This window comes from Eumetopias jubatus, unplaced genomic scaffold, assembly GCF_037043125.1.
Source record: "Eumetopias jubatus isolate StellerSeaLion01/CBP00866 unplaced genomic scaffold, mEumJub1_p1.0 scaffold_14, whole genome shotgun sequence".
Taxonomy (NCBI): Eukaryota; Metazoa; Chordata; class Mammalia; order Carnivora; family Otariidae; genus Eumetopias; species Eumetopias jubatus.
This window is the reverse complement of record NW_028274820.1, coordinates 101516438-101537921: the sequence shown is the minus strand read 5'-3', so window position 1 is coordinate 101537921 and position 21484 is coordinate 101516438. Positions and strand designations below refer to the sequence as shown.

Genomic DNA, 21484 nt, shown 5'->3' with positions numbered 1-21484 from the left:
CCCACCGCGCCGCCGGCCAATCGCACCCCAATGCGCAGCCCCGCCCCGCCCCTCCGGCCTGTGCCCGCCGCCTTTGTTCTCCCTCACTCCCTCTCTCAGCCTGTGCGCTCCGCGCAAACCGAGTGGCAGCCGGTGATTGGTGGCTGCGGCGCAGCCAATCAGAAGGGGGCACCTCACGTTAGGGCTCGGAGCTTTAAACGCGCCAGCCGCGGGGCGCGCGGAGGAGGACGGGGAGGAGCGCCGGCTCGGAGGGCGGCACCGTGGGGCTCCGACACGCAGCGAGGCGCACGCGGCCCGCGCCCCCAGTCCGGCTGGGATTGGCCCGCCGGTGGCTTCCCCGCCCCCAGCCCGTCGCTGGCGAGGACTTCCTGGGGGGGTTTCTTGCCTTCCCTCCCGTTTCGCTCAAGAGGCCAGGGCTCAAGATCCGGGAGCGCCCAGGGGTTGTCCGCGCAGGGAGGCCGCGCTGCGCACTGCCGTGATGAGGCTCCGGAAAGCGTGCCTGCTGGTCCTGTTGCTGGCGCTGGCGCAGCTGCTGGCCGCCGCGAGCGCCGGGGGACCGGACGAAGGTGAGCGGCCGGCGGTGGGCCGGGCCTGATGGGCCGCAGGGGCCCGCGCGTGGGGACCGGGGTGGCCGCGACCCGGGACCGGTGGGTTTCATGCGGAGCCCCTCCAAAACTGGCGCCTGGCGCCAACTTGCTGGAGTTTAAGGGCAGTAGCTGTGAGCGGAATCGCTTAGGAGATCTCGGGAGAGGAGGGCGGTGGAGGCTCCTAGCAAGCCCCCTGCCACTGAGGCTTAGGACGCGGAGAGGGGGCCAAGTGCCTTTTTTGCAGCTGGCTTCTTCGTTCTTACTACGCTCAGATTTTACTTGGGTTCAGGTTGACTGCTCGCTTCTGGCAAGGGGAGCTTGGGAGCTGGTTAAAATTGCCAGGCGAGCACGCCCAGGGAGCGTGAGGAAGAGGGGGGGCACTGTTTTCAAAACAGGTCTTAGAGAAGAGAAGCCCCGGTAGGAGCTCTCCAGGGCAGCCGCGGGCAGCAAGCATCTTTTTTTAAAAATGTGGTTTGTAGATTTGGAAATAAATAACTCATGGGTGTTGGTTGGAGAGAGAAAGGGACAACGGCTTGGTTTGCATTTGTTAGAAACCGAAGGTTAGATTCTCTCTGCCACCATTTATTAAACACCTACTATGTGCCAGTTACTGAGCAGGTTTCTGGGAGTATAGGATGAGCGTGGCCACCATGGCCCATAAAGCTTCTGCTCTAGTAGGAACGTTAGACAGCTACTAGTCATCGCTTCCACATTTTTCTTGGAAACCAGCTAGCTGAAAACAAATGGCGTAAGAGACCTTCGATAAATAGAACGCACTAGTGAAGAAAAGAATGCTGTTCCTAGAGAACAGGCATCAACTTTCTTCCTCTCTGGCCTTTCTCCTGATAATGGATTCTTCCCAGCCAGTTTGTTCCAATGTAAATAAACTCCCTTTTCTAGTATTAGTGTGTAGGGCAAGTGTGAACTTTATACCCTTTCAAACAGATTGAGTAACTTCTGTGTGGGTCACCTATTCAAGTTTAAATCCAAATAGAAAGGGAAGTAAGAATCAGCACTTGGTGATAAAGACACCTGCCGAGAGGAAGTAAGAAAAAGCAGCGGGGCCTTCAAGTGAGTTTTGGAACCTTTATCCAAATCACCTGATGCTTTAAATACAGAGTCCCAGGGGTGCCGGGGTGGCTCAGTCGGTTAAGCTAACCGTCAGCCTTGGGTTCAGGTCATGACCCCAAGGTCCTCTCTGCTCAGCAGGGAGCCTGCTTCTCCCTCTTCCGCTGCCTGCGGCTCTGCCTACTTGTGCGCACTCTGTCAAATAAAATCTTAAAATAAAATTATAAATGAATAAATACAGAATCCTAAAATATACCAAAGCAGATTGCAGGGGTGGGCCCTGGAATCTGCATTTTAAACATGTTCTTCATTGATTCACATGCAAGTTAAACTTTGGGGGGGCATCTTAAAGTTTGAGGACCAATGGGGTTGGAGGGTTATTTTTGGAACATAGCTAAGAAGCATAATAGTTTTGTCTTGGTTTTGATCTAGTGATTCTGTTTTTAGGGGGTTCTTAAGAGGCCTGAGGCAGTGGCAAACTTGGTGCATGCCAAGGGCTATCAGGACCAGTAGGTTTATCATTTGGGTGACAGGTCGCTAATGCTGTGAAGGCCCTGGGAACCAGTTGCCTCGGGGGTGAGCTCAGGAGTCTCTGGAGTTGTCATGGTCATGGCAGGTCTTCCAGGGCACTGTCCTCTGGCGGCATTGGGGGTGGTGGTGGGGAGTTCTAGTCCCTACCTTGACCCTTTCCCGTCCCTGAGGGCATCCCTGGTCCTTCACTTTCACAGGTAACTTGTCCTGCACATTTATTTTGGGGGCACATTTCTCTCCCATCACAGATGTTCTAAGTCTTTAGGTTTTGTTTTTGTTTTGTGTTTCTTTTTGGATTCAAACAGCACAGGGGTGTCGGGGCCCCAAAGGACAACACCCCTCCCCGCCCCCCCAAGAATATGGTCACTAAATAGAGCTTAAGCTCTGGTCGTGCAAGCCTTAGGTGCCGGGGCTTTCTGTGTCTCAGATTAGACATTACCTGTACTTTTCACATCTTCCCAGCTGAAATAGTGAAGGAAAATACTTTGATGCCGGTTTTTGCCTGTTTTTATCCGGGATTGGTTTAGATTTAAAAGTTAAGTGGAAATTCACTTGTGTGTAGTGCTAAAGAACTGTTCAACCCTTCCCTTTTCATTTCCTGAGACGTAATTATCAAATGATTCCACCTAAAGCTTTGGGCATATTGGGAAACAATCTGAGGTGACGATAGAGCAGCTGAGTGGCCAGGACCCTCCACTAAGTAGCTTCGTGATCCTTGGGCAGGTGACTCACCCTCTCTGTGCCTTAGTGTCTTCATCTGTAAAGTGCATGTGATGTTTCCCTCAAGGGGTGAGAGAATGTATTTAAGAGCTCAGCACGGTGCCTGGCACCTAACAAATACCAGCTATAATGATCTGTCTGGTAACAAATTTCTCTTTCTCCATGTTCAATATAAACTTAAGTATTGACTTAGTGGTAGAGTTTATCCAACTGTTCTAGGCACCAAGCCAGTGGGGACTGAAGAGTGAGCAGCTGAGGGAGTAGAGCGAGGACATCTTGACAGGAGCTGCCTGCATCCAGGTTGGACAGGCCTCCAGTGTTGTCATCAGAGGTACTGCTAAGAGTGGACAGGGATTGCAGAGGCCTGGGGCCTCCACTTCCAGAATGGCCTTACCAGGTGGGCTAAGCAATGTGGAGGTGATATGGGAGGCTTCATCGGCCTCATACTGAGGAGAATGGCACCCATCCAGAAGATACTACAAGGCTGTGGATATATTTTCTATCCTAGAATGTCCAGCCTTAAAAGTGAAGTCTAGTGAAAAAATGGTTCCCTATTAAAATGTGGGATGTTTTCCTTGCAGGGATGTGTGGGTTTCTAGTAGGTAGGAGTATAGAGCCAGCACCCTCTCAAATCGTGGAGAGTCCAGTCCTGGGGTTATCTGCAGGCTAAGAAGGACTGGAAAGGTAGGGGCATGCCTTAATGCATTCGAGAGTCTTTAATTATGTGGGGAAGGTTCTGTCATTTTGTTTGTTATCCTTAAAAAAAAAAAATGTGTGTGTGTCTGTATGTGTCTGTTTTTCCCCAAGTATCAAGAAATGAGTTCACTCTTAGGAGCTCTGTCCCATGGTAGCTCAGGGACACCCAGTGAATCATGAGAGCTCTATCACTAGTGCTCACAGACCACGTCAGGGCTGAGTGTAGGAAAGAAGGCATCTTTGCTTCTTTGCATCTTTGCTTTTTTGTAAAATTCACCTTATCCCTATCCTTTGAGCGGATTGTCAAGTCCCTCTGCCTCCCCCCGGCTGTGTCTTGTAGCTTAAAGTGCGGATTAAGTTCCCCATATCGTTCTTTCCAGTCTGTCCGTCCGCCTGCAAGTTAATCTGGTTCCCGTATTGGCCAGAGCAGTCAGGCAGTGAGAGCGGATCTACGTGGCCCACGAGCCCTGCCGAACTGCCGTCAGCAGGCCGTCCAGCCCGCGGGAAGCATCCAGATCGGAGGCCGCGCGTGCAGTCCCCCTAGGCCTCTGACCTGCAGAATGTCCCCGCATCAAGTCCTCAGGTTTGCAGCCATCACACAGGTCATTCTGGGTAGGACTTTCAGGTGATGGGTGGTCAGAATAGCCTTTTGGGAAGCCAGTGTGACTGCTGTACCAGAAGCCCCAACAGGAAAGCTCAGTACTTGGTTCTTGCCTTGCGGGGTGGCTGTAGGCAGTATTTCCAGAAGCACCTGGAAGCCCTAGCCAGCCCGTGTTAAACTCAGGTTCCCAAGAGCACTTGGTGCTCAGATTCACAAAGACCTGGGTGTGGAGTGGAGTGTTGGCTGCCCGTCACCAGAGGAAGGGGACTTGGTTTAGGCCACCAGCCTAAGAGGTGGAGATGGGGCGTAAGCCCGCATTGTCTTCCCCCAGGTCCTGCCCACCTCCTTATCCAGGAGGCCTGATGACAGTGCTGGGGGCCCTGCTGGGGGCCTGGCCTCTGCAGGCCTGTCGTCCCCTGGAGTTCCTGCTGTGGAGGAGGGAGGCCGGGGGAGGAGCAGGTGTTGGAGAGCCGTGGCCCCAGGAAACCGAGTCCGCTTGGTTTGTACTTCTCAAATTGGTGGCTTTTCTTGTGGGATTTTAGAGGCCTTTCTTACTCCCCCCACAAAGGAGGAGAACTTGGACCTCAAGCTGGAGAGGGAAACATGGACGTCAGGGAGAAGCAGCGGGCTGTGTTAAAGAACGTGGTTGAGCAAAATGTGGCTCCTGGTGGATTTTTGGTTTGCTTTTTGTAATTAGTTTGCAGCTTGGTAGATTTTCACGAAAAGGGAAAAAGCTGCCACGCCACCCAGACCAGTTCCCTGGCTTGTCCCAGCAGCTGTGGAGCCCTGGATTCGTTAGGGGCAGGGCGAAGGTGGGGCAAGTCCCGTAGGTTCCCGGATCCTGAGGCTGACTTCATCCTCCGCCCCCGACACAGAACCAGCAGAGTTGCTTTATCTCCTGGGAAGCATCTCGGGAAAGAATAATTGGCCCCTTGACAGGATCTGGCTGCAGAGTTCATGCAGTTCTGGGGCCGGCTGCACTTGGCTGCTGAGACAGCAGCGGGAGAAGCTGGGTAGCAGGAACCGCCATCCCGCGCGGTTCCTCCGATCTGTAGTTGGGCGAAAGATTCCCTGAAACCCGGGTAGTACGATGAACTCAGATTCTGGTGCTCTGGGAAGAGAGCTTTGCTTCCAGGCAAGGCATCCTGCAAAGGTGCGATTTGTTGCGTATTTTTGATGCACAATGACCCTGTAAGTCATTAAAATTCTTAACTCCTACCCTGGGGATACCTCTGGGGTGACTCTAAGTCAGTCAATTCCCCCAGCCTCTTGCCTTCACACTCCAGTCTCTCTGAAGGACTGTGAGACCTGCGGGGCTATTTTTTGTGCCCACAGGGTAGAATGCCACCCCCTTTCAGAAATGGGATCAATTCGTAGTCCATCCTCCAGAATGAAAAGTCAAGTGTGAGTCCTTGTTTCCCTTTGGTGCTGTTTTGGGGGCCGGGCAGCTCTTTGTTCCCGGGAGGCTGAATGACGCCCGAGCTGTGGAGAGCATAGTGCGTGAAGAAGAGGAAGGTGTCGCTGAAAGTTAGCCTCGCCCTGGAGCCCAAATGTGGGGTAACAGCAAAACGAGGTAACCCTAGAGAGCAAGGCACTGGATGTGGATAAAGGAGCCTTGCTCTAGGGGCGAGGCCTGGAAAGCCCGCGCAGGGTGGTGCTGGGGAACGGATCAGAACCCGGTGCGGGGAGGAGGGGCTGATGGTTAGGGTTCTCCCAGCCCAGGCGGGAGGCACGCGGGGCCGGGCTGCGGGGCTGCTTCCGCAGAGGCACCTCGCCCTGCCCTCAAGTCCCGCTGGGCCGTCGAGGCTTTTAACTTCTAGACCTGTGGTTTGCCAACATCTTTGTAACTGGGACCTCCCTTTAGGTGAACTCCGAAGTGGCTACCCAGTATGCAAACCTTGGGTCAGAATTTCTGGGGTAGGGGAGACCTGATGTCCCCACCCCGGCTCTTGGTGGCCCTCAGGGGCCACTCAGGACTCATGACACATTTGGAGGGTTTGGGGTTCTAGGAAAGTTTTGTTTGTTTTTTTTTTAAAGGAAATACTGGATTTATTTATTTTTTATTTATTTTTTAAAGATTTTATTTATTTGAGAGAGAATGAGAGAGAGAGAGAGCGCACGAGAGGGAAGAGGGTCAGAGGGAGAAGCAGACTCCCCGCCGAGCAGGGATCCCGATGCAGGACTCGATCCCGGGACTCCAGGACCATGACCTGAGCCGAAGGCAGTCGCTCAACCAAGCGAGCCACCCAGGCGCCCTCTGGGAAGGTTTTTAAGGAGGAGAGTCACCAGTCTCCTAACCAGTCTGGATGTTTTCCGCTCAGATTCTCATAAAGAAGATGCCGTGGAGGAGGAGGAGGACGAGGAGGAGGAGGAGGAGGACGAGGACGACGACGACTTGGAAGTCAAGGAAGAAAACGGCGTCCTGGTCTTGAATGACGTGAACTTCGATAACTTTGTGGCTGACAAAGACACGGTGCTGCTGGAGTTCTACGCTCCATGGTAAGGACCCTGGTTCTCCTCGTCCCACCAGCCTGCACGAGGGGGGTCCTCTGTGCTCACACGCCTGACGCCTCACGGGCCTCTGGGCCCGGTGCGGGGGGAGGCATGGGTGCAGGAAGGCCGGGAACTCCGCGGCCGATGAGCCCTCACGCAACGTGGTCCCCAGCAGCTTAAAACAGGGATGTGTTGTCTGGTGGCCACCGCTGGGGCGTGGGCGTGCGAAGCCACGGAGACCGGTGTTGGTGACAGAGCCGTCCCTGGCTGCGGGTCCTGCCCTGACCCGTCTCGAGGCCACCCTGCCGGCCAGCTCCTGCCAGGCGCGGCCTCCGGGCAGTTCCAGTGTGGGAAGGCCCACTGTCCCGGGGTGGAGGGTGCCCCACTTGTCCTGTCTTTCACCCTCCTGTGCCCTTCCTCCTCACCTCTGCTGCCGGTCTTTATCTCATAATCCCTTCTTGTCCGTCCTCTGGCCCCTGCCCTCCTTGGTTCACTTTTGAGACAGAATAGTTAAGGTATACTTAGTTTTTGGTCCAGTGCCTGATGTTCAGGTGTGAGGGGTTTTGTATAAAATACCTAAGTAGTCCTTTGAACAGGTCTGTGAGGTTAGTGTGTTTTGTGGGTCAGTACGTCTCAAACTCTTTGGTCTTGTGAGTCCAGACAGTTTTTAATGTTGGTCATGGCTGTCAGTAGTTACCACATTAGACACTAAAACAGAAATTTCCATATTAATCCGTGTTTAACAATAACCCTTCCATGTTAATATCAGTATACTGACCTTGTCAGTCATGTGGTCTCTGGAAAACTCCACTGTAGGTCCTGAGGGAATAAGTGAAGAAGACGAGAAAGGTCTTTTGTAAAGAGTGTTTACCTCGGAGCGCCTGGGTGGCTCGGTTGGTTGGGCGGCTGCCTTTGGCTCAGGTCAGGGTCCTGGAGTCCTGGGATCGAGTCCCGCATTGGGCTCCCTGCTCGGCGGGGAGTCTGCTTCTCCCTCTGACCCTCCCCCTCTCGTGCTCTCTCTCTCTCTCATTCTCTCTCTCTCAAATAAATAAATAAAATCTTTAAAAAAAAAAAAAAGAGTGTTTACCTCACAGACCCCATGCGTGGGGTCCCTGGACGAACTTTGAGAAGCTTACGGATGAAAACACTGGGGTTTGGAGGTGTTGGAAGTGTGAGCCCGGGCCAGAGCTGGAATTCCAGCCTCCGTCTGTCTGACTCCAGCTGCCTTGGCTTCCTCAAGGTGTTACCTTGTATGTCTCCTCTCAACTGCAGTTAACCTGGTCCTGGTGCCTCCCGTTCCTGTGTGCATTGCTGGGTACAATTAACCTGCTGCTCCTTCCCCAAATCTCCTCAGGTGTGGACACTGCAAGCAGTTTGCTCCAGAATATGAAAAAATTGCCAGTACCTTGAAGGAGAACGACCCTCCCATTCCCGTGGCCAAGATCGATGCGACCTCAGAGTCGGCACTGGCCGGCAGGTTTGGTGTGAGCGGCTACCCCACCATCAAGATCCTTAAGAAGGGGCAGGCTGTGGACTACGAGGGCTCCAGGACTCAGGACGGTGAGCGGAGCCTGTGCTCCCGGAGGAGGCCGGCCTGGGACTCTTTTTCCCACTGGAAAGCTGAGAGGGAGGAGTTTGGTTAATAGAGAGGAAGACAAGTTGAGTGGGCTAGGAGTGGCCCCAGGAGCACCAGCTTCTGGGAGTGCTCCCTGCTGGAATGTTCCAGGTAACAGAGATCAAAGTAAACTTGTCCTAGGGTAGGAGAGGTGTCTTCTCATTTCAGACCACGAAAGTCAAGAGCTAGAGCCCATATGTCACGTGACACACGAGGCCGCGGTTCTTGGCAGTGCCCTAGAGCAGTGCTTCTCGATGTTGGCTTTTGTCAGAGTCACTTCGTGGGCTCCTGAAACCAGTGCTGAACCCCATTCCCAGACCAAGTCCCTAAGTTTCAGGTCAGCCTCGATGATTTGCATTTTGTACAGGCTTCCAGGGCTTACCTGCAGCTGTGGGTCCAGAGCCCCGTGTTGAGAACCACTGATGTGGGGAGCCAGGTGGTTCTCCAAAACCAGGCCTGATGGATCCCTGCCTGGCTTACATTAGGCACAAAGTAAATTTTTTTTTTTTTTCAATCAGTGAACAAACAAAATTGTGGTATCTCCACCATATCTCTGTCCCTCTTTTTTTTTAAGATTTTATTTATTTGATGGAGAGAGACAGCGAGAGAGGGAACACAAGCAGGGGGAGTGGGAGAGGGAGAAGCAGGCTTCCCACCGAGCAGGGATCCCGATGCGGGGCTCGATCCCAGGACCCCGAGATCATGACCTGAACCAAAGGCAGCTGCCCAACCAACTGAGCCACCCAAGTGTCCGATTGTTAGCGTTTCTTAATCACCATTTGCACCTTTGTGTTTTACTTAACGAATAATGTCCTTACCGTATCAACACATAAAGGAACTTAATTTAAAAGCAGGCTGAACGCTGTGGCCTTACTGTTGGAAAGTGAACAGGCTTGTGTGTTCAGAGGTCCGCATCCAGTGTTTGACCGCCAGAGGCAGGGCCGGCTTGGAATCTCGAGAGCCGTGTTTGCCACAGGGGGCTCCTTGGCCGGTGGCCCCCAAGTGCACTTTAGTCAACGGGCCTCCCTGACGCTGAGAGACTTGGGGCTTTGGGTGTGGGCCGGGGGCGGGGGCAAGGCGGTCACGCCGTGTTGGTGCCGTGGAGGGGCTCCTGTGCACACTTCCGTCTGAAGCCGCCTGCTTTGCGGGAGTGGTTCTCAGATCTAGCTTCTTGGCGATTCCACAGCAGAACAAAAAAACGAAGAAAAAAGAAAAATGTAAAGTTTGCCACCCCTGCTCCCAAGAGCCACTTGGAAGGTGCCTTGTGAGAGTACGTTCTGTGTCCCGCTCCCGTCATTGAGTCCGTCTCTGGGGAACGAGGCCACCACCTTCCCTGTGATGCTGATGTAGCCTGAGCAGCGGGGGTATGCTGCTCCTCTTCATTTTTCTCAATTTTTGTGCACACGTCATGTCGCATGACATGCTGGTGCAAGATGGCATGACTGAATGCACAGGTCCTCGGACCTGAGGAGGGCACGCCCTGGAGACTGCTCGTGGGCACGTGTGGTCAGCCGTGGGGAGATGAGCTCGCAGTTAGCCCACAGTCTGGCAGGAGCAGGGTCTCTTTCATCAGCTAGGTCTTGGGCTGTCAGAGAGGTCGCCAGGCAGTGGAAGGAGGACAGGGAAGTGTGGACCCCTCGGGCCCTGAGCCGTGGCTTCAAACTGCAGAGTGGCACTGGCTAGAGGTGCAGCTGGATTTTAAGGAATCGAACGTTTCCTGTTCTCCTTGACTCCTGCTGCTCCTCCCCACCTGCCTCTGCCTGTGCTCAGGCTTGTTTGGTTTCTTTCAGAAATTGTTGCCAAGGTCAAAGAGATCTCTCAGCCCAACTGGACGCCTCCACCCGAAGTCACACTTGTGCTGACCAAAGAGAACTTCGATGAAGTGGTGAATGATGCAGACATCATTCTGGTGGAGTTCTATGCCCCATGGTAAGATGGTGTCCGTCCTGTGTTGCTCAGATACTGACGAGCCCCGTCCTGCATTCGGTGCACGCTGGCCACTGGGTGGGGGTGTCAGAGGCCCCTGCGCGTGAGGCAGAGCTGAGAACAAGAGGGTGCCCAGTCCCCACCATGCACAAAGGCTGCCGTGGCTGCCGAGTGTTCCAGAGAGAGGTGGTGGTTTCCCAAGGGGCGGGACGAGGTAGACAGGCCTGTAGCGCGGAGGAGAGTGAAGCCTGTGTGTGGGGCACCAGGTGATCCGGGTTCCCCTGTGGCTGGAGGACACAGCCGTGCACCGGGCCTGTGCCTGCTGAGTCCCACGTGTGTCATCACACCCCTGCCCTGCCCTGAGAAAACACGCGTGAAAGCCCTCGGACAGCCGTGGCCCTGTGGGCAGCGTGAGGGACACGTGCTTAGGACGAACGGAACTGCGGTTCTCGGGAGCTCGTCCGCCTGCTGCCTCCTGAGGCGTCTGAGCAGTGGCTTTATCTCTGCTCTGCTCACGGCACAGATGTGCTGGAGCGAATCTGGGAAGATGACCCTCAGCCTCCCTTCACGCTCCAGACGTTGTCCCCTTCTCACGTTGGGGCCTCCGGATTCCCACAGCTGTCCTGCCTTCTATCTCCTCCACTCACCCTGTCGCCCTCTGCCTCTCTCGCCCCCAAATCCTCCATTACAGCCGGGCTTCTCGATGCTCCCGGGCCCCCTCCCCACCCCCCGACCTCAGGGCTTCAGCTCTCATAGGAGAGAAACGGCAGAGCCCAGCGGGGGGGCCTGAGGAGCTCTTGTTTGGGGGCAGAGGCCCTAGGATGTGGTTGGGATTGAAGCCTGCTCCTTGTCGGAAAACAGGAAGCCCTGGCTCTGCGGAGGAGTTGGGCCAGTCCCTTAGAGCTTAGCAGGGACGTGGCCTTCGTGTCCCCACCATGTGCAGGAAGCAGCCAGCTCTGGCTGCAGATAGTAGGTGATGACGGCTCATTGAGCAGAGGCGCGCAGAGATGATGGGAGTGGAAACATGCAGGGGCAGGAATCAGGTGGGGCAGGGGGCCTGCAGGTGGGAAAGAAGGTGCCAGGAAGAAAGGTTGGGGGGCGTGGGGGAGAGTGGCTGATCGAGGTGCGGGCTGGAGAGCCGAGGTACTGTGGTTCTCATGCTTCGTGAGGAGAGGAGGGAGGCGTGGGCAGCTGGAGGAGACAGCAGAGCGGGCCGTCTTTAGGCGAGGTGTGCGTGTAGCGGCCAGGGCTCTGGGAGGGCTGTCGGCCTGCCCAGGTACCGTCTACCTTGGTGACTTCGTCCCGGGTCAGCTGGTGGTTCTGATTCTCGGACAGGCTTGCTGTTTGTCAGGGTGTGCGGTGTCGACTGGAGTCAGGAATGGGACCATGGGGCGAACGACAGTGACCCAAGGCTCTGGGCCTCCGCAGCACAAGGCAGTGTCCTTGGTCATCGCAGGGTGTGTGTGCACAGGGCGGGGGGGCGGGGCCGACCCTTGGCGCACGAGGAGCGCAGGGGGCCCCATGAGGGGGTGAAGGTGTTGGAGGACAGTTGCACGGGGGTGTCTCATGGTGGGGTATGGCTCCCACGTTGTAGTTGCCCGGAGCTGAGTTCAGCAGGCTACTTGTTCACGCCGCCCGCTCGGGAAGTGCTCAGAGGGCAAACGCGCCTTGTTTCTGCCGCTACAGAGAACGCGTGCCCTCTCCCTGCAGACGGTTCACGTTCTGTGGGGCGCAGCCGTGAGGCGCCCTGAGGACCTTGACGAGGCGGTGCTTCGTTCGGCTCGGCCCGCAGAGCCTGGGGTTCTCGAGGCCGCTGCCCACGTGGGGCCCGTCGGTTCCTGCCGCACACGCGGCCTGCTCCGAGCCGGCTCCGGCCCCAGCTCCCTCGGCTCAGGCCCGCCTTCCCCGGCCCCCGTTGGCCGGCGTCCTCGCTGGTCCGGCCTTGTGCCTCCGTTAGGTCGTCGCCCCCCTCGCCCGCCCTCGACGGCGCGGGTCCTCCTCCTCCTCGGCTCTCCTGTCCCAGATCGACTGTCGCGTCGTGTATGAAGCCGCCTCTCGCTTGGTGTCCTCACCTGTCCCAACTCTCCGACCGAGAGCCTCTGCCTTCTTGGGACGTTGTCTCGCAGCCTTTCCCACCCGCCGGCCCCACGGCCCATCCCACTCCTTGTGGCGCACGCGTGTGTCGTGCGGGCGCGGTGTGTACGTGCGTGCGCGTCCTCTCGCCGTGGGAGCCCCGGTGCCAGTGATGTCGTGCCGGCCTCGGGGGGGGCCTGGCTCCACGCCCTCACCTCGGAGACCTTCAGAAGTTTGCTGGATCGAACCAGGGTGCTCGGGGACACAGGTTGGGTCTCGGGGCCTCCCTCAGATGGGAGACTGTGTCCCTGCTGGGACAGGCTCCTCACGACTGGCTGCTTCTCGTAGGTGTGGACACTGCAAGAAGCTGGCCCCCGAGTACGAGAAGGCCGCCAAGGAGCTGAGCAGGCGCTCCCCCCCAATCCCCCTGGCCAAGGTCGACGCCACTGCTGAGACTGACCTGGCCAAGAGGTTCGATGTCTCTGGCTATCCCACCCTGAAAATCTTCCGCAGGGGAAAGCCCTTTGATTACAACGGCCCACGGGAAAAATATGGTAGGCTTCCTCCTAGTCCTACCTCAGTGGGGAGGGGGAGCTCCCCTGGGGGAGGTGGGGGCCAGGGAGAGCACTGTGCAGAGTGCCCGGGAGCCCCGAGCCGCTCCTCAGGCACGTGCTTTGCTCCCAGGTATTGTCGACTACATGATCGAGCAGTCCGGGCCACCCTCCAAGGAGATCGTGGCCCTGAAGCAGGTCCAGGAGTTCCTGAAGGACAGGGATGACGTCATCATCATCGGGGTCTTTAAAGCGGAGAGTGACCCGGCCTACCAGCAGTACCAGGATGCTGGTGAGCAGTGGCTTCTGGGCTGGACGAAACGTACCTGCCCAGGCTGTGGGAAGTTGCTGGGGAGTCTGCTGCCTCTGTGGACAACTCCTGGGGCGTCAGCTTAGAACATAGCTTGATGAAGCAGCTGTGGGAGCGGGCTTTCCTTTCCGGAGTTGGGGCTAGAGTAGAAGTTAGTTCCCCGTTGCCTTGATTATGTGAGGGGGATAGGATCTCGTCCTGAGTAGACCAGCACGCCAGCTCCCTCCTGGCCTCTGAGGAGAGGGCAGGGGCACGTGAGAGTCATCCAAGTTTATCGTCTACCTCCCTGTCTTTCCAGGAGCCCCTTCCCAGCCCCTCTGCAAGGGGCAGGGTCTTGACTAGGAAAGGAGGGTTTCTGAATCAGACTCAGGTTCGAGTCCTGCCTCTGCCAGTTAGTTACTAGCATGTGAGCACAGGTGGTGACTTACTCCTTTCTTTTTGAAAGTATATTTTATTAAATAATCCACTTCGGAGATCTTTTCTGCTTCAAGAGGTTGTGGTGTTGAGATAACGTAGGCTGGGTAAGACTGGGTTAGAGGGGAATTCTGTTTCCATGTCCAGTGCTGGAGCGGAGGGGCTTTGTCAGTCTTTATTGGTTAGGTAGCCTCATCATCTCCTTGGAACGAGCCAGGAGGAATCTTGCTGGGGGAGACCCCAGCCTCCCCCCGGGGCCGCGAGGTAGACCGCTGCGTTTCTGCAGAGGAGGGACTGTGGCCCGGGGAGTGGATCATTCACGTGCCTAAAGCCGCATCATGAGCAGATGTCAGAATTGTGATCTGAATCTACGTCTGGCTGATTCTGAAAGCCCGTCTCCCTCCTCCCCCTAAACATGGGGTGTTTCCTATAACCCAGTCGGGAGGCCCGCCCTCCAGGGTGGGGGAGCACCTTTGACATCTTACCCGGTGTTTGCATCCGACTCAGCTCAGGCCAGGCCAGAGCAGAGACTGCGGTGTGCTCGCCCAGGGGCTGTTGGGCGCGGGGGGGGGGGGGGGTGCGCCACTGGCCTGGTTCTGTTAGTCTGACAGGAGTGCAGCACCCTCCCTGGTTTACACGCTGTCCTGCTGCCTTTACCTCACGGTGTGAGGTTGAGTGGTGGGGATAGTATGGCTTGCAAAGGCAGAGATCTTGTCTGGCCCTTCCCAGAAAGCTTGCCAACCCCTGTTCTCGGGTGTCTCAGACAGTGGGGTTTCATCTTGCGAGTTTCACAAGATTTAAATAAAAGTGTACAGAGCAAAAGAACTGCGGCCCACAAATAGGCCAGCCACCAATCCAAGGAGGAGAGGCTGGGTGTGAAAACCCACCGTGTGGCTACAGGGGAGCGTGGTGCTCCCCTGTTCTCACGGACCGTCTGTGGCGTTCGCGTGCTCCTCAGCACTGGAGGCCGTAGCTCCTGAAAAATTAGCTCTGAGTTCTGTGAACACCCGGTTTGCTTATTATTTTGGTTTTTTTTTTAAAAAAAAAACAATTTCTAAGAGGCTCTGAGGTGCTACACCTACACCAGCTCTGGGTGTCGTCCACGCGGAATTCGCGGTGCTCATTCCGGTGTTTGCAGGTCATCAGCTGGGGCCGTGAGTTCAGCCTAGGTCAGTGATGCAGTTTAACGAATTGGGTATTTATCGTTCTGTTAATTTCTCAGCGAACAACCTGAGAGAAGATTATAAATTCCACCACACTTTCAGCACCGAAATAGCAAAGTTCTTGAAAGTCTCCTCGGGGAAGTTGGTCGTAATGCAGCCTGAGAAGTTCCAATCCAAGTACGAGCCCCGGAGCCATGTGATGGACATCCAGGTGAGTGAGGGCCCTCCGGGGCCGTGACAGCCCTAGGCTGCTTTGTTTGTTTGTTTGTATTTAAATTGCAGTTAGTTAACATACAGTGTAGTATTAGTTTCAGGTGTCTGGGAGCGTTCACTCTATTAGACACCCCGGCTTCTGATGGGCCTGAGGCTGCTGGTTGAGCCCTGGCTGGGGATCTGAAGCCCGGAGATTTTGCTCTGGGCTTCAGACAGGTAGGGTCTGGCCTGCCCTTCCCGGCGCCCTGGCCCCGGAGGTAAAGATGGTTTCCCGGGAGGCGCGGCCAGCAGGGTGAGCAGTGAATTATTGGGAGGCCTAGGGGCCTCACGTACCTGCCAGAGTTGCCCCCGCTCTCCGCCCCCCCCCCCGGGGGGCCAGCGGTTAGCCTCCCCAGGGCGCGCAGCCACTGGGGCTCCGGCCTGCGTGTCGGCTGTTGTCCCTGGCAGGATGTGCTCCTGGGTCCGAGCTCGGCCTCCTTAGTCGACGGGTGGCTCAGGCGCTGAGCTACGGACTGAGGACAGGCCTTTCTTCCCTGGATGGAGCTGTGGAGAGTGGCGCATGGGTTTGGCCTTCCATTCCCCGCCCCCAGGCCTACCCAGCCCACATCTGCCGAGTGTGACATACTCACCTTGGGGCCGGGGGGCTTTCTGGCCCAGGCCAAGTCTGGATGCAGCCCCACGCTCTGAGTGCTTCACGGGCACCCAGTGCTGCAGTGAGCAGATCTTCAGATTTGGAAGAAACCTTTGATCTCGCAGCCAGGGCTTTTCTTTGGTAGGCTGGGATGCAGAGCAGTGAGCCGGCTCCCCAGCTCTCACGGCCAGTTAGGAGCAGACTGAAGGGAAGGGCTGGGCCATGACCCACACTGTTTGGGCACAGGGCTCTCATGGGACCTGGAGGAGGTGATGGGCAAGGTAGGGTGAGCTCCACCTGCACCACAGGGAGCAGCCATACCCCTTCTGATCCACTTTTGTGAACTGGGAGCACACGGGGCCTTGGAGAGGCTGCCCGGAATCTTTCTGACTCCCTAGGTCCTGAGCCCCATTGCCTCTTCTCAGAGTCTCATGCACATGTTCATCTGTTCCTCTGCCCCCGCTCAGGGTCAGGGCCCCTCTACCCTGGACGTGTGGTGGCCGCCCCATCTCCTGTCCCATCCAGCTCCTCTTCTTTCATCCATAGGTACTGACTCCAGGTCCAGAGACGGGCGCTGCAGACCCCAGGAGTCAGGCACCATCCTGAGTGATGTGCATGTTCCTGGCAAAGGGGTCTCTAGCTTTCGATAGATTCTTGAAGGGGTCCTTGACCCCAGAAAGGTTAAGGGCCACTCAGTCTAGTCTATTGCACACATCACTGCCTTTTACTCTATTTTAAATGGATTGGTATTATTTATGTACCAGCCTTGTTGCAAAAATTATGTAAGACTGCTTTGTACACATTCATACAACACAGTAAAATGCGGTTTTTTAAAAAGTGGATATGGAGGGGTGCCTGGCTGACTCAGTTGGAGGCATGTCTGACTCTTGATCTTGGGGTCCTGAGTTCGAGCCCCACAGTGGGTATTAGAGATTACTGAAAAATAAAGTATTAAATCAACAGCGGATTTGGAATTCAGAACAGAGGGAAGACAAAGACAGTGCCAGTGCGAGGAAGCCAGCTCGAAAGGCAGCGCAAGGAGCACTGCGGTGAGAAGGAGGCAGCTCTTTGCAGGCCGCAAAGCCGGCTCCGCCCCGGAGTTCAGGCTCGGGCCTGGGGCCGGTAGATGCTCGGCTGCAGAGCACATTTGCCCTGGGCTCAACTCACCTTCTGGGTGACCTCGATCCGGAGGTTGTCCTGACTAAAGACACCCACGGCCCTGTCGTCCCCTTCGCCCGCTTTTCCAGCACTTTCCCCCCACCCTCCCTGTACTTCCGGGCCATATCCTTTGTGCTTTGTCTCCTGCGTGGTTCCTGCTGTTTCCTCCCCCGGAGCACCTCCCCCTCCCACCTGGCAAGTCCTGCCATCCTGACCCATCCCGTAGGGACTCGGGTCCAGAGTGAAGAGTGCGGTGTTCACCAACCACTTCCAGCTCTGCAGCCTTGGGCGAGCAGCTCAGCCTGGCTGTGCCTCAGTTTCTTCCTCTGTAACATGCGATGGCAGTGCCCACGCTTGGGGGCTTGTGAGGCTGGTGTCTGGAGGATCTGGTTCAGCATCTGTCTTAACGTGAGCCAGGGGGCCCTGCGCGGCCTTTGGGTCGGTCACCCCAGCTCCATGTCGCCAGGCCACTGCACCCAGCTGGTCATGGATGCTGCATAAATGTCTGTTGGGTTCATCTCATCTGGAACCAGCCTTAAGAGCCAGTGCTGTTGAGCGTGTCCAAGGACGGCCGCCTAGTGCTAGACCGCTGAGCCCTCGCGTGCCGGGCCTCCCGGCCTCATCTCAGCAGGGGTGGCCTCTGGTGGAGCAGCCTCCAGGCCCTGCAGCCTGTCTGGCTCCATGGTCTCACCTGACACCATGCCGGGCTTTGGTGTAACGTGTGGTAGAGCTCAGAGCCCAGCGTGGCTGCTCGCCAGTGTGTGCAGCTGGGCCTCCCTCCCTTCACCTCGCATGCTGTGTTGTGGTCGTGGTCATCGGTAAAATGCCCCCCAGGGGCTATTGTGAGGATCAGATGTGGGGGAGAGAGGGATCGTTGGGCTCAGCTCAGCCATGGGAACAGCTGCTCTCGGGAAGCCTGCCTTCCCCCAGCGGTTTCTGAAGTGAGCCCAGACCCAGAGGAAAGGGCACATGGTGTCCGCAGTGGCCCAGGAAGCTCACTTAGGGGTCACTGGAGGAAAGGAGCCCCCGAAAGCCTCCCAGAGCGGCACACCTTCCGCCGCTGCCTCCCCCATGCCCAGCCCCCCAGGGCAGCTGACTTCCTCCCCAACAGTGGCAGCAGAAGGTGGGGGTGACATGAGCCCCGCTTCTGTCCGACTGCTCCTCACCCGTCCCTGCTTTTTTGCAGAGCTCCACGGAGGGGTCGGCCATCAAGGACCACGTGCTGAAGCACACACTGCCGCTGGTGGGTCACCGCAAGACCTCCAACGACGCCAAGCGGTACACGCGGCGCCCTCTGGTGGTCGTCTACTACAGCGTGGACTTCAGCTTCGACTACAGAGCTGGTGAGAGACCCCCCGGGGCCTGGCCTGCGGCTGGGGCTCTCGCATTTAGGAATCCTGCCCCCAGCCCCTTGCAGGTTGGTGGCTAGGGTGGGTTGTATATTTATGGCTTCAAGGTAGCTTGCCTTCATGGTGCTACGTAGCTGTCCTTTTTCCTTTTCTAGCACGAGGGGAGCTTGGTGCAGAGTCCAGAGCCCTCTCAGAGAGGAGGCCACCAAAGCCTGGAGGCTTTCAGAGGCTGCAGAGCTGGGAGTAGGCCAGCCCCGGGCCCTCAGGCAGGCAGGGACTTCTGTCATTGGGCTTTGGACCCGGGCCCACCTGCTCACAAAGGTGGCTTTTCAGAATTGCTTCTCTCCCAAGTTAGGCACGAGTTTGGTCAGAGAATCCGAGCCATAGACTCTTCTTGATCTCTGCGGCTCAGCTCACAGTGCTCGCTCCCATTTCAGCCACCCAGTTTTGGCGGAGCAAAGTCCTGGAGGTGGCCAAGGACTTCCCCGAGTACACCTTTGCTGTGGCTGACGAGGATGACTTCGCCACGGAGGTGAAGGACCTGGGGCTCAGTGAGAGCGGGGAGGACGTCAATGCCGCCATCCTGGATGAGGGCGGGCGGAAGTTCGCCATGGAGCCTGACGACTTTGACCCTGATACCCTCCGGGAGTTTGTCAGGGCTTTCAAAAAAGGTGAGGCTCGGTCGCGCCCCCTCGGCGCCTGGTCATTCTTCTCCTGGGCAGGCAGGGGGGCACCCGGTGCTCCAAGCCCATCTCCCCCACTTGTTTATTCCGCTGAGCCTGGCCCTGCATTTCCTCTCTTACGCCTGAGGGATGGGGGAACGGACGTGGAAAGTCTCCGTTCTTTTGCTTGCCTTCTTTTCTTTTTTTGTAATAAAAAAAAAAAAAAGGCAGGTATCTTGAAAATTTCAAGAAGCCTTATTTTATTTATTTGAGAGAGAGCCAGCAGATGAGCTGGGGGTTGGGAGGAGAGGCAGAAGGAGACTCCCCGTTGAGCGGGGAGCCCGACGTAGGGCTGGATCCCAGGACCCTGAGATCATGACCTGAGCTGAAGGCAGGCACTTAATCGAGTGAGCCACCCAGGCGCCCCAAGAAGCCTTATTTTAGGAATACTTAAAGCAAAACAGGCTTTTGGACCTAGAAATAAGTTTTGTATACATGGAAAACTTGTTTTGAGGCGTTCAGAGTATCTTTATTGATCTGGCTGAGCACAGTGGCCCAGTTTCCCACACAGGCCGAGTCGCGGGCAGACCCTGTCCCGCCGCCTGCCGTCGTCTTGGTGCTTCTGTCCCCCGAGGCTTCCTGGCCCTGGCCACCAGCTCTCCCGGCGGCCGCTTTGCAACGGGTGGCACCTCTCCTGGGATAGCCTCACTGGATGGGACCCGGCGACCCATCAGGCCTGTGGTGGGACCCTCAGCATCCTCTCTGGCCTCTGCAGGGACCAGGGAGGTAGAAGGGGTGAGGAGACTCGAGAAATCAGGGCGTCAGTGTGGGGAGGCAAGGCCCCACCTGGCCCTGGCACGTGTGACCTGCCTGTCCCCCTGCACGTCAGGCCTTGGCCTCGCTGCCTGGTCCTGTCCGAGCCACCCAGGGCCCAGGGCCTTCTCAGCACTCACACCGCTACCCTGCTTGCTTTCCTTGGCAGGAAAACTGAAGCCGGTTGTCAAATCCCAGCCGGTGCCCAAGAACAACAAGGGGCCTGTCAAGGTCGTGGTGGGGAAGACTTTCGACTCCATTGTGATGGACCCCAAGAAGGACGTCCTCATCGAATTCTACGCACCCTGGTGCGGGCACTGCAAGCAGCTAGAGCCCGAGTACACTGCCCTTGGCAAGAAGTACAAGAACCACAAGAACCTGGTCATCGCCAAGATGGACGCCACTGCCAATGATGTCACCAACAGCCACTACAAAGTTGAGGGGTTCCCCACCATCTACTTCGCCCCCAGGGGGGACAAAAAGAACCCAATTAAATTTGAGGACGGAAACAGAGATCTGGAACATCTGAGCAAGTTTGTAGAAGAACATGCCACAAAATTGAGCAGGACCAGGGAAGACCTTTGAAGGCCTCGCGTGAGGTCTGTGGGGGGCGGGAGGGACCAGACGCTGGAGCCCCCAGCAGCCGGTGTCCAGAGCCCCCAGCGAGCCATGCACCGGGCGGGTTAGCGCAAGGGCAGGATCTCTTTGGTTTTTTAATTTTTTTTTTATACTCTGGGGTTTCACCTCATGCTCTGAATACTGAATAGGTAAGAATGACTCCGTAGATTAGTCCAGATTTTTACAGAGGATACATCTATTTTTACCATTATTTGGGGGTGTGATTTTTTTTTTTTTAACCTTCCATTTTCTTTAATGTATTTCTTCAAGGCAGATAAGCTGAATCTCTTCTGTGTGAATGTTTTTTTCTTTTAATTTAAAATTTAAGAAAACATTTGCCAAATCACATTGATTTTTTTTTGTTTTTGTTTTGGCCTTTTATTTTACCATTGTCTGAGGACTTAACTCGCTGGAGAAGATTTGACTGTCCGTGTGCTTTAGTTTGCATTTCTTCCTGTACAGCACGAGGAACTGTCACCGAGCACTCTGCCAAGGATGACATTTCAGCCCGAACTCTGGGCCGCCACCCAGTCCTGAGAGAGGCGGCATCTCTGCTCAGGACTGGGCGTCGCCGTGCCTTCTGCTTTCAAGCCAAGGACCGTGGGGCGAGGAGCGGCTCCCAGGTCCCCCAAACCCTGAGCCAGGTTCCAAGGCTCAGCCTTGGGGCAGGAGAGGCCCCTCACCTGGGTTAGGCAGGCCCACCTCTTCGGAATCAATAGTGCCTGAGGAAAGGTGACCTAGGGCACAGGTGGATACTTTAGGGCGATGGAAGAGAAAGGGTAGGCTGTCATGATGGAATAAAACAATTACTGAAAATTAAGCTCCGTAAGTGTGTTAGAGAACATCTCCATCCTGGAGCCTTGGCTGAGTTGAGGACCTGGGCTTGGCGGGGAGGGCTGGCCGTCCTGTGGGTGCACGTTGCCTCAGACACCTGACCGTCCAGGGGTTGGGCTGTCCTCCTGACCAAGGTGGAGGGCATTGGAGGTCTCTGCTCCTGGTGTGTGGAGGTGAGCGGTAGCACAGTCCGGCGGGATGCTGCAGGGGTGGAGGCTGTGGAGACTGCCCCGAGCACTCCGGGTGCCTGGGAGGGGATAGGGCCGGCTGGGAAGCTGGCGCAGCCCCAACACCGAGGTGTCGGGGACTCGTCGGTGACGGGAGCTTCGTTCCAGTGGTTCCGTTCACCAGCTCGTGCCGTCTCCACCTCCCCTCTCTCGGCGCTCACCTGCTTCCAGCTTGACTGAAACACAAGTGAGGAGGGTGAACATTCTGGAGCTGGTGGCAGTTCTTTCAAC

At 56.4% G+C, this 21484-nt stretch overlaps 1 protein-coding gene across 1 annotated transcript; it reads left to right on the top strand.

Moving 5' to 3' along the window:
• The first annotated feature begins 236 nt into the window (after positions 1 to 236).
• Positions 237 to 21012, top strand: PDIA4 (protein disulfide isomerase family A member 4). Its single transcript, XM_028106347.2, has 10 exons — positions 237 to 566; positions 6525 to 6702; positions 8051 to 8256; positions 10102 to 10240; positions 12659 to 12864; positions 12995 to 13153; positions 14808 to 14959; positions 17937 to 18093; positions 18537 to 18770; positions 19744 to 21012. Exons 1-10 carry the CDS (start codon positions 479 to 481, stop codon positions 20157 to 20159), a joined length of 1935 nt encoding a protein of 644 aa, XP_027962148.1. The 5' UTR covers positions 237 to 478; the 3' UTR covers positions 20160 to 21012.
• Positions 21013 to 21484: the final 472 nt, after the last annotated feature.

Bases quoted from the DNA above. Each gene is read 5' to 3' on its own strand.
- PDIA4 (XM_028106347.2), top strand. From the start codon at position 479: ATGAGGCTCCGGAAAGCGTGCCTGCTGGTCCTGTTGCTGGCGCTGGCG. The intron at 8,257-10,101 runs GTGAGCGGAGCC...GGTTTCTTTCAG, and splicing joins GGGCTCCAGGACTCAGGACG to AAATTGTTGCCAAGGTCAAA. The intron at 12,865-12,994 runs GTAGGCTTCCTC...CTTTGCTCCCAG, and splicing joins CGGCCCACGGGAAAAATATG to GTATTGTCGACTACATGATC.